Here is a 12,574-nt window from a genome sequence, read left to right as displayed (position 1 = left end):
GTATTCTTGTGTTGCTGTCTCATAAACTCAATATTAAAAAATCTTAACATATTTTCCTACTATATACTTGCGTCCAAACATACCTTCAAATATTCATTAAAGCCACACACCACCCGAAAACTCGCAGCTTCAAATGATTTCGTTTGTTGACGTAGCCATGTTAGGTAGCCGATCAATTCGAACTCTTGCTATTGGTATCTATTCATAAAATCGGTTGTAAGTTATGTATTCGCTCTTCATTTATTATCAACACGAATAATTAATAAAAATTAAAACATTTTTGTACCAGTTTTTGTAAAGGTAAAATAAGCTGTAGATGAACGAATATGCTACATAAGGACATTAGATGGAGACCGGCCGGCGCGGCCGCTCATGACTAATGAAAGCCGCACTGCCGTGAGTTTAGCTATTTGAATAATTATCATTTAATAGGATTGGGGTGGTATATTATTTAAACAATTTAGCTAAAATATTTGTGGGGTATTAGTACACATCTAGACGCTATTGTGCCAATATGGAAATGAACCGGGATTCGAATTGACTGGCTACCTAACATGGCTACGTCTACGAACGAAATCATCAAAAGCTGTGATCGAGTCTTTGGGTCGTATGGGGCTTTAATAAATATTTGAAGGTAAGTTTGGACACAAGTATAGTAGGAAAATATGTTAGGAATTTTTTTTATATTACATTTATGAGACAACAACACAAGAATACAACTTTTTCTCTTTCTTCCTTTGAAGTTTTTTTTTTCATCTAGCATCTGGCCGTCATGTTTTCAAATGCTGACTACTCCCGTATAAGGGAATTTGGGCGGACTTATACATATGGACCAATGAGAGTTTCTGTTGCATTTCGCAATTGTATTACAAACAGATTCAATTGTGTCGTCACACAACGCAATACTATATCGGCCAAAGTGTTCTAATTCAAAGGTGAATTGCGATAAGTAAGGAAATATTCATGTTTGAACTGTTAGGGTACCACTTTTCATGAACTTCAAGCCCACTTGATCCTGTAGGAATCCCTCGGAAGTGTTGTTACTTTTTGGAGTGATCTGAATTTCAACATAGCTGCCATGGGTTTTGATTAACAGACAAATTGGACTTCTCCTAAATAGCTGCATACTTAGTCACCATACTTGATACAACTGATCTGACAGATGTGTTGTTTCTAGTTAGAGGGATTTAAATATCAGTATGACCACTTTGGTGTTTTATAGATTGAGAGAAAATCAATTCTTTAAGAATGACTGCTTCTCCTGTAGAATTGTTCCTGTAGTAGTCCCTCAGCAGTTAGTTTTTGGAATGATTCAGATATTAAAGCAATTTGATTGGCTAAGACGCAATTGGCTTCTCCTCCAGAATGGCTGCATTGCCAGTCATCATATTTGGTACAAATATTCCACAGAAGGTGGTTACTTTTTAAAGTGGTTGTAATTTCAAAATGTCCACCACAATTTTTGATTGGCCGAGACAAAATTGACTAATGACTGAATTCACAGAACATTTATGGATACGAGCATTTTTCTAGTGATCCTACAGCAGTATTGTTGCTTTATGAAGTGATCTGAAATATGGCAGCCATGGCTTTTGTTTGGCTGAGACAAAATCAACTATATAGGCAAAGAGGATTGATTAGATTTAATTGATCAATATGAAAATTGCTTATACCCATGATAAAGGGCAGTATAGTCACTTGCTGGTTGGCAATTAGACTGTTGAGAATATTAAACTGCGAAGATGTTTTAGGCGCTCTCTGTGAGTGTATGAACATCGAACTGAAATCCTGTAAAACCAAAATTTACTCAATTGTATAACATGGAAGTTGATAGTATGAAAATATTGTGCACATTTTAGCTACAAGAGAAAACAATAAGTGTTTGGTAGATGAGTTTAACTGCACGAAGGGTGGATGTATTCCCAAGAGCTGGAAATGTGATGGCCAGGCAGATTGTGAGGATGGATCAGATGAACCTGATACTTGTCGTGAGTCACAATTTAATACTTCATTGTAGGGATGGATGAAACGACAGTGTCATTTGAATTTTATCCAATGCATGGACCTGGATTATGGAGTTTTCTATTCTATACAGTGATCTGTTGAACCACAAGGTTAAATTTATATGCAAACATCCTCACGTAGTGTAGATTCAAGTTTATTCACACCAGAGACCTTTATATTGCAATTTGTAACGTATCATTTCAACACTATAGACGTTTTAGCCCTGCAACACTGAACTTGTGTCCATTCATATTCATAATTGCATTTGCGTAGTTTTCACTGAAATTATTGATATTTATATTAAAAAATCACACGATCAGATACAGGTGAGAAGTTATTGAATTAAAAAAAAACCCACCATATTGGAGTATGGACTTACAACTGTTCTACAGAAGTGATAACAAAGAACAAAAATATATCTCTAAGACATTAGAGGTAGCTATACAAACAACATAAAGTACTAAGTTTCAATAATTAGAAGAAAAAAAACATCCCCAAAGTTTTTAGTATTGAAATAAACTTCTTTGAAATAGCTAATTTTTGTGCAGGTTAATTTCATTGTGTTTGTGGGGTGATGATGCTTACAAATCTAAACTATAGAAACCGAACTACAATAAAGAATCATAATCCTCTACCACAAAATAAAGTCCCCATGAACTTGTCAAACTGCACAATATTGTCATCATGAAAAGAATTAATTTTACAGAAGTTTTATTCTCGTAACAGCTGAGCCCACCTGTTGGTCGGACAGGTTCAGGTGTGCCAATGGTCGCTGTATTTCCCAGTCCTGGATCTGTGATGGAGACGATGATTGTGGAGATAATTCTGATGAAGATCAAAGTCTCACTTGTCGTAAGATAGCACACCACAAATCAGATGCTGAATTTTAGCACACCCCTTCTGCAAACAATTTGGGGGGGGGGGGGGGGGGCTGTCTGTCAGTCCAGTTTTGAAAATTTCCGGCAATAAATATTTTTACTCATTACCTTGGGTCATGAAACTTCACCAGCAGACTTATTTGCAAAGATGATCCTTAACAAACTTAAGGTAAAAAAGTAAAAAAATTTATGTGAATCTGACATTGATATATAAAGATTAAGAAGTTTTAAAAGGATTTGTAATCACTTGGATTCTTCAAAATTTATATTATGGACATTAAATGCATGTAGAGGCAAGGATGACTCCTATTGATATTTGGGTCAAATGCCATAGGTCAGACCCACAGGATATGAATAAAAGAACACATATATATCTGTGTTATTACTTCCTTTTTACTAGATTCAAGAAACACAAGACTTTCATTGGATGACCACTGGGGTCAAAGGTTAAATTGATTAGACATTGATGTCAGAAAATGTTTTCTGAGCTAAATGTAATTCCTATAATCACCAAGAAATATGAATCTTCACGCATAAAACTGTTAAGATGATTAGGGGTGGGTCAAAAGGTCAAATAATTTTGACAATGGTAAATTTGGATATTTTATGAGGTTTCACTTTCTAACATAGTTCATATATTTCATGAATTTTCATGATTAATGATGCTGCATATTGAATTATGTTCAAAGGTATAGTAAGGGTTAATCTTAAGAAGATATTTTGTAGACCTCACTATCAAGCAGCATCATGAAACTGTAGACATTCTTAATGTGCCCAATTTTTGATTTGCCTCAGTGATGGAGATGTCTTAGTCCCAACGAGGACAGTTCTAGGTTTTAAAAATGTTTACCAAAGCAGAACTGTTTTTAAACTTTTACACTATTTTTTCAGCACCTCCTACTTTTAAATGCCCTCACCATCAGTGGGAATGTCCAGGAAATTCCAGAGTGTGTATAAACAGAACAAAAGTGTGTGATGGCAGCCCAGACTGTCCTAATGGGGATGATGAAAGCCCTATTTGTAGTGAGTACTTTTTCCTGCCTTCTACATCAATTGTTTTTTAAATGTACAGGAAAATTTACTTCAGAAAGTATGGAAATATTTTTCTTTGCAAAATATTGTAAAATGTAATGTTAACTTTAGTAAAGTTACTGAGGTAATGCATGTAGAGAAAAGTCAGACTTATTTAATTTTTGATGTAGATACGGATGAATGTGGTGTTGAGAATGGTCACTGTAACTTTCTGTGTATCCAGACGCCGCGAGGGGCCGAGTGTATTTGTCCTGTGGGTCAGGTATTGAATGGAACCAAGGAATGTGTGGGTAAGAAACAAAAGCAGAAAATCGTTCACATAATTTGCTGCAAATTAAATGTGCCCCTACTTTGTAAGACTGTACCATGAAATTTCATAATGCCAGCTAACACTTAAATATGATATCTGTTTTAAATTTTCTCACGAAACTGGTCACTTGGTGATTATTTAAGAAGCTATACATTTAAACATCAAAGTCCAGAGTTGTTAATTACTAGCGCACTATCCATGGGCACCTCACTACTGTTCGTTCATTTTCAACTTGAATGAAATAGATATGTGACAAGATTATTTAACATGCGTTTGAATCATTTTTACATGAATATTTACGAATACTGTGTAATTCATGAATGCTTGTAAATCCTGAAAGTTTTGGAAAGAGCCAATACAATACATTGTAGAACTGGCTTGGAGGTTATAAAACTTTTACCGTACTCATACTCAAACTCTTGATCTTATTTCAAGTATTAGATATTGGGGTATGCAAGTTTTTTTTTATATTACTAGGTTGGTATGACTTTTTTCACAAGTATTTAGGAGAATTTAGTAAAGTGTCTATCGTATGAAACACTAAGAATTTCCATTTTAAGGTATTAGATCAATAATTAACTACATGTAAACACTGTGTCCTCATTTCAACCTGACATCAAAGTCTACAGAAGTCCTGTATTATGGAGTTTTATTAGATAAAGACTTATTAAAATGATAGGTTTGAACTTTTGCTATTTTCAGATGATAATGAATGTGACCCCCCAGGAAAATGTAGTCAGCATTGTATAAATACCAAAGGGTCGTTTAAATGCACATGCGATCCAGGATACGAACTGGTCAATCAAACCACTTGTCTGGCTGAGAGGAGTGAGTACAGTTTGTTTTAATTAGTTCACCTGATCCAGAGGCTTAAGTGAGAGTTTTTTAATCAAAGGCAATAGATCATCAATCTAACATTTCACATAGAGAAATAACGAAAATGGGAAGTGGTCACTAATGGACAAAACTTCTGTGAAAGATTCATTGCATAGTGTAAGTTGAGTGTGTTGTAACCATGCCACCTTTTGAAGCTAGGTTTGGTCCACAATAGGAACTAAATGTTTGAATCAGATTATACAGCAAAAAACATTGATAAAGATGTTCTACAAAAGTAAGGAAACAGTTTGTAAAACTACTGGTAATGTGCAAGCATCCTCATGCAGTATTGTAAGTTTGTTCAAGCATTGGCTGTAAGGGTCAAGTTTGGAAATGTTTTTTAAAAAAAAGCCCAGAGGTAAATCTTTTATGATACTGCTCTCCCTTCCCCTTTTAAAAAGTTCATCTGTAAAGTAATATGTATATACCACATCTGTATAGTAATATATATGTTTATACTACATCTGTATAGTAATATATATGTATATACCACATCTGTATAGTAATATACATGTTTATACCACATCTGTATAGTAATATATATGTATATACCACATCTGTATAGTAATATACATGTTTATACCACATCTGTATTTCCCTTTAGATGAGACTAAGCCCTATCTCCTCGTGACCAGCCAGAAAGACCTGATGAAGGCAGGGCTGGATGTTATGGAATTAACAAACATCCAACTCCCAGGGATCCAAGCCTTAGCCGGACTGGATGTCCATGTAGAAAAACAACATATCTTTTTCTCAGACTCTTCTTTAAAGAAGATTTTCAGGGTTAATGTGGATGGCAGTAACCTTACAGAGGTATTTTGAAATTATCAAAGTAGTGGAACGGATAGATAATTTTCCTTGATCTATAGATGTCAATTAACTTTTCACAAATGTGCAGTATAATATCATGTGTTTATTGTAATTATAAGTTCAATTATTTGAAATAAATGGGAAAACCTTAAGAAACAAACAAGTATTATTAACTGGGATACCTTCAGAAACACACAAGTATTAATAACTGGGAAAACCATCAGAAACACACAAGTATTAATAACCGGGAAAACCTTCAAAAAATTTTCCCGGTTATTAATACTTGTGTGTTTTGGAAGGTTTTCCCGGTTATTAATACTTGTGTGTTTTGGAAGGTTTTCCCGGTTATTAATACTTGTGTGTTTCTGAAGGTTTTCCCGGTTATTAATACTTGTGTGTTTCTGAAGGTTTTACCGGTTATTAATACGTGTGTGTTTCTGAAGGTTTTCCCGGTTATTAATACTTGTGTGTTTCTGAAGGTTTTCCCGGTTATTAATACTTGTGTGTTTCTGAAGGTTTTCCCGGTTATTAATACTTGTGTGTTTCTGAAGGTTTTCCCGGTTATTAATACTTGTGTGTTTCTGAAGATTTTCCCCGTTATTAATACTTGTGTGATTTGGAAGGTTTTCCCGGTTATTAATACTTGTGTGTTTCTGAAGGTTTTTTCCGGTTATTAATACTTGTGTGTTTCTGAAGGTTTTCCCAGTTAGGGCTATTCCAGAAATAAATACATGGGGGGGTCGGGAGGCACCTTTTGTATATACCAAGCACCCATAAAAAAAAATAAAAAATTACCCCATGACCCATCAAATTGATAAACTCATTTTACAATGACCCATCTAATTAAAAAAAACAACTAACCAGACCCACCACAAAAATATTTTTAAAAATGAAAAAGGTACAAATCTCGCGAGGTTTTCGGAACACATTCTAGTCAATGACGCGGTAATGCCTGTGCGACATTGTATCACAGTAGTTCTGAAGAAACGATGTCACATCAACAATCAAAGGCATCTATGGCGGGAATGTTGGAAAGATTGGGAGTCCAAATGATGCTATTATCATGAAATAGGTATGGATATGTTTTTCCACGAATCGTTCGTCTTCTAATGGAGCCCGCGCCCGGAGGCCTCTATATCACCATCACACTGACTGATAAATATAACGCATCGGTACCCTCGTATAAATCAATTAAGGTTTGCCTATTTTTATTAGAAAACGGAATACCTATTGGTTTCAAAATATTCCCAAAATCGATGCACTGTAAACTGTAATAATCTACAGAACAGAGTTCGCCGCCATCACGTCCAAAGGGACCCTACTAAACGCGCCTATAATTTGAAGAGTGCCGTAATGGAAAGTTATTCGCTGCAAAGAGCGACAACTCGAATAGTTCTATGTTACTTCCGATTTCCGATTTCGAAAGCAGCATTTCGAAAGCACGTTTTCAATTTTCCCTTCGACGTTTTGTAACCAACACGACAAGAGCGACAATAAAAATATTCTGAAAACTCAACACCCACGTGGCACAAAATAAAACAATAGAAACTACCCACTACCCATAATAAATATTTTTTTAACAGTCCAACCACGGACCAAATAAAATATGAAAAAATACGACCACCCACACAAAAAAATATCATTTGCCGCCCGACCCCCCCATTTGATCATTTCTGGAACAGCCCTTATTAATAGTGTGTTTTTGAAGGTTTTCCCGGTTATTAATACTTGTGTGTTTCTGAAGGTTTTCCCGGTTATTAATACTTGTGTGTTTCTGAAGGTTTTCCCGGTTATTAATACTTGTGTGTTTCTGAAGGTTTTCCCGGTTATTAATACTTGTGTGTTTTTGAAGGTTTTCCTGGTTATTAATACTTGTGTGTTTCTGAAGGTTTTCCCGGTTATTAATACTTGTGTGTTTCTGAAGGTTTTTTCCGGTTATTAATACGTGTGTGTTTCTGAAGGTTTTCCCGGTTATTAATACGTGTGTGTTTCTGAAGGTTTTCCCCGGTTATTAATACTTGTGTGTTTCGGAAGGTTTTCCCGGTTATTAATACGTGTGTGTTTCTGAAGGTTTTCCCGGTTATTAATACTTGTGTGTTTCTGAAGGTTTTCCCGGTTATTAATACTTGTGTGTTTCTGAAGGTTTTACCGGTTATTAATACTTGTGTGTTTTTGAAGGTTTTCCCAGTTATTAATACTTGTGTGTTTCTGAAGGTTTTCCCGGTTATTAATACTTGTGTGTTTCTGAAGGTTTTCCCGGTTATTAATACTTGTGTGTTTCTGAAGGTTTTCCCTGTTGGAGTAAATGTCGTGGAGGATCTTGCTGTGGATTGGATTGGTGGAAACTTGTATTGGAATGACTATGTGGTGGAAACCATCGAGGTAGCCAAGTTAGATGGCAGCATGAAAACCATCCTGTTCAGCGAGAACATCACCAACCCGAGAGGCATCGAAGTCGACCCCCGCAGTGGGTACAGTACATGATTTAACATATCTTTGTTTGTTTATTCAGAATCTAGTTAAGTGGTTTAAAATTTTGCAGTTATCTTGCATTTGAATTTGTTCTTTTTTATTGTCAGAGCTCGATTCCTATTTTGGACTGATTGGGGACAGAATCCAAAGATAGAGAGATCAGGGATGGATGGAATTGGGAGGAAAATCATTATTTCAGACAACTTATACTGGCCTAATGGATTGACACTGGACTATCCCAATCGAAGGCTGTACTTCACAGATGCCAGACTTGACTTTATAGAGTTTTGTAATTATGACGGGTCTGGGAGAACAAAAGTTTTTGCAAATGACCATGTGAGTGTTTTGTAATGATAGTACTGTAGATTTGACTAGATTATCAGTATATACAGTAATATTTATGTAGTCAGACATGCTCTGTATTGGATTAGACAGTATGTGGGATTGTACAGTGTATAGAACATTGAAAATTGAAAATGAAAATAGGGTGAAATGGATTACATGAGTGCCCTATCAGACAGTTTTAAATGTATGCCGTAAACCTCGAAATATTTACATGAATCTAGAGTACTTTTGCCAAATTTTGATAAAATCTTTAGATTTTTATTTGTGTATACCAAAATATTGCAAATTTACTTCTTTGCTTAAAGACTTCATATGTACAGAACATGAATTTTTTTTTGTTGGTACGAAATATTATTTTGCGAATTCATTAGACCTGGTAAATTGCCAAAATTTCATCCACAAAAAATATCAAGATCTTCTGTAATAGAATTATGAATATTTCACTAAATTGGCATCAATATTGAAATATATGATTCATATTACACTTTCTTGAATTATTTTGTTACATTTTATTGCATTATTTTGTAATTATGCAGTATTGGAACATGTTTTCTGTTTTAGTTTTTAAGACATCCCCATGACCTTGTTGTGTTTGAAGATTATATGTACTGGACTGATAGGATGGCAGGGCGTGTCTCAAAATGTAATAAATTTGACTGTGCAGGACGCAATGTTGTAGTCAGCTTTATCCTCAGACCCCTGGGAATCGCCATTATGCATCCGGCACGACAAGTCATTCTTCCTCAAGGTCTGTTCTCAAAAAATGTTAGATTTAATCAGGGGTCGAAATTAACTTTTTCTACCACAGGCTAATTTTAGCCTGTGGGTAAAAAATCCACAGGCTAAAATGAAAACCTACAAGCTAAAATAAAAATAATGAAGCAGTGCTCTTTTTTCATGTTTTTTTTTTTTAAAATCAATGTATTTTCCCCATCATTATTCATTACTGAGCCTTGTGGGTCAACAGGCATCGTTAGGACAAGACACTACGTTACGTAAGTCATGTTTAGGTCTCTTGATTAATATCGCACCTCTAATCCACAACCTGTTTACCGCAGGTCCAATTTCATGCCACATCAGAGTTGTCACTAGTGATTTTTCAAAGCGCATCCGGGACTCATGGTTTTATAAGCAGCACGATCATGAGCCCCATAGACTTTTTTGATAATCGTCTACGCGGTGAGCAGTGCACTCGTGTCATCACTACAACCCGACCTCAATATGACAATAAATTAATTTAGATAGGACATTCTCATGATTCTGATAAAAATAACTACCGGAAGACTTGGTAAAACATAGACTCCGACTTTATTTTTCTTCTAAGATAAATGAATAACAAAAACCTCATACTTAGAATTCAATTTAATCACCAATATAGGTGAACAAGACTCGTGGCACATGTACTTTTCATCATAATGCGATGTCCGACCTCTAAAGCATTTGTTTGACTCCGAGTTCCTTAAAATTCGTAAAAGAAAAATCCGGATAGAAACGGTTGTTGAAATCGATCGTTCATGTAAGCGTTTGTATGATTCAGAGTGCAAGTTTAAGAAAAGCGAATGGTGCATTACCGTATAAAGCGGATACGATACGATCATAGTTTGTAAATCACCACTCGCTAAAATTTTCGAGTGTCCACTATTTTTACTCGCTATTTTTCATTTGTACTCGCATTTTGCGAGTATTTCTCGCTAATTTCGAGCCCTGATTTAATGCATGCATTCCAATCGAAAAAAATCAAAACTGCTTCCTCAATCCATCATATTTTAATTCTGAAGGATAGGCAAATACATTTCGGTAATAAAAATCTTTCCATAGGAAAACGTGTTCTTTTCAGAATGTTTATAGATATTGAGTATATGGAAGTCAAGAGTTCGAATAAGGTTCATTTTCCCGAAATGCACATGCTAATTTCAAAGTAGTCACTTTATATGGAATATAGAATATTTTTAATAAATGATTTTTATAAATGATGATTTTCAGTCATGAATTATAAGATTGCTTATATGATCAATTTCACTTCAATAAAAGATTGATAAAGATATTCATTGATGGATTTTATTTCAAAACATTTCATGGATTTTTTCAAATACTTTATCTTGAGTTATTCTAATTTTTACTTTCAAGATACTGATGCAAAGTAAAACATTTTTCCTCTTCAAATTTTCAAGAGTAATTCACATGTATTTTAGTGATTTCAATGTTCATATTTTAGATACCAATCCTTGCGCCTCAGTAATATGTAGCCATCTTTGTTTGCTATCTGCTGATAAAAAAGTGGGTTACTCTTGTGCGTGTCCAGTTGGTATGGTTCTGGAAGCGGATGGTAGGACCTGTAAAGAAGGTAGGATATGTGTAATGACGATGTATTGAAAAAAGTGGAGATCTAAAATGCCTTGAAGATGAGAATTAGATATCAATGAATATAAAATACATTTATATGGTATCCGTTAATGTGATTCAACAGTTTGTTTTGGTGTATCAAATGGGGCACTGGTGATTTTGCTAAAAGCTGTGAAAGTGTTCATGTTGAACAGGTATTGACAGTTTAAGTGTTCATGTTGAACAGGTACTTGCAGTTTGAGTGTTCATGTTGAACAGGTATTGACAGTTTGAGAGTTCATGTTGAACAGGTACTTGCAGTTTAAGTGTTCATGTTGAACAGGTACTTGCAGTTTGAGAGTTCATGTTGAACAGGTACTTGCAGTTTGAGAGTTCATGTTGAACAGGTATTGACAGTTTGAGAGTTCATGTTGAACAGGTACTTGCAGTTTAAGTGTTCATGTTGAACAGGTACTTGCAGTTTGAGAGTTCATGTTGAACAGGTACTTGCAGTTTAAGTGTTCATGTTGAACAGGTACTTGCAGTTTGAGAGTTCATGTTGAACAGGTACTTGTAGTTTGAGAGTTCATGTTGAACAGGTACTTGCAGTTTGAGAGTTCATGTTGAACAGGTACTTGCAGTTTGAGAGTTCATGTTGAACAGGTACTTGCAGTTTAAGTGTTCATGTTGAACAGGTACTTACAGTTTGAGTGTTCATGTTGAACAGGTATTGACAGTTTGAGTGTTATATTTTCAGTAACACAGGAGTACCTAGTATACATCACAAAGACTGGTCTAATAGGCCTGACCCTAAACAACAGTACTGTACATGATGTGCTGCCTCTCTCCAGCAAACAGAATGTGTTGGACGTTGACTTTGATACACTTAACAAAACAATGTATATAGTGCAAAGACCAGATGTTGGCAATGTAAGTTAAAAAGAAGACAAATTCATGCCAAATATTTCTATAGTTTGTATTAACACTTTTTGCTTTTATCTGAGTTTTAATTTCAAAATTTTTACACTTTGACTTGAAATTCTATTACTCCCTCTCCCTATGAATACCCACAGAATGTTCTGTGAAACATTTTATTTCCTTTTAAGTTTTGTTATGAATTATTTACCATTTTCTCCTAGTCTTCAGTAAAGGCAATCTCTCTGGTCAATGGGAAAATAAAAGAGATGAGTCCAACATTGTTTTCTGGGAGTCCCCGTGCCATTGCAGTGGACTGGATAGCGAGGAACCTGTACTGGACAGACGATGAGGCTGGTACTATAGAGGTGATGAGGATGGATGGAGACAATCACTACCGTAAAGTTCTCCTCAGCAACACTGGCAAAAACTATGACTGTGCCAGGCCTGTGTCACTGGTGTTGGATCCAGACCATGGGTAAGTAGACATTATAAACTAATTATTTAATTATTGCTGTATGTCCTGTTGTTAGTATTTTATGATGAAAGGTTAAGATCATTATGAATTTTGACTTATTTCTCATTATAATGATTATTATTTTAAGTATAA

The 12,574-nt window shown here is 35.2% G+C and overlaps 1 protein-coding gene across 1 annotated transcript in view; it reads left to right on the top strand.

Annotated features, from left to right (window-relative positions):
• The window catches only part of LOC125680796 (low-density lipoprotein receptor-related protein 2-like), a 64,085-nt gene that overhangs the window by 11,015 nt on the left and 40,496 nt on the right, over positions 1–12,574 (top strand). The window contains exons 14-25 of the mRNA XM_048920569.2: positions 1,860–1,988; positions 2,731–2,856; positions 3,774–3,905; positions 4,085–4,204; positions 4,927–5,052; positions 5,705–5,913; positions 8,197–8,381; positions 8,490–8,718; positions 9,289–9,475; positions 10,943–11,071; positions 11,807–11,979; positions 12,189–12,442. Coding sequence (XP_048776526.2) covers positions 1,860–1,988; positions 2,731–2,856; positions 3,774–3,905; positions 4,085–4,204; positions 4,927–5,052; positions 5,705–5,913; positions 8,197–8,381; positions 8,490–8,718; positions 9,289–9,475; positions 10,943–11,071; positions 11,807–11,979; positions 12,189–12,442 — 1,999 coding nt within the window. The remainder of the gene's footprint in view (positions 1–1,859; positions 1,989–2,730; positions 2,857–3,773; positions 3,906–4,084; positions 4,205–4,926; positions 5,053–5,704; positions 5,914–8,196; positions 8,382–8,489; positions 8,719–9,288; positions 9,476–10,942; positions 11,072–11,806; positions 11,980–12,188; positions 12,443–12,574) is intronic.

Source organism: Ostrea edulis, chromosome 2, assembly GCF_947568905.1.
Source record: "Ostrea edulis chromosome 2, xbOstEdul1.1, whole genome shotgun sequence".
NCBI lineage: Eukaryota > Metazoa > Mollusca > Bivalvia > Ostreida > Ostreidae > Ostrea > Ostrea edulis.
This window is presented reverse-complemented; position numbering and strand designations above follow the sequence as displayed.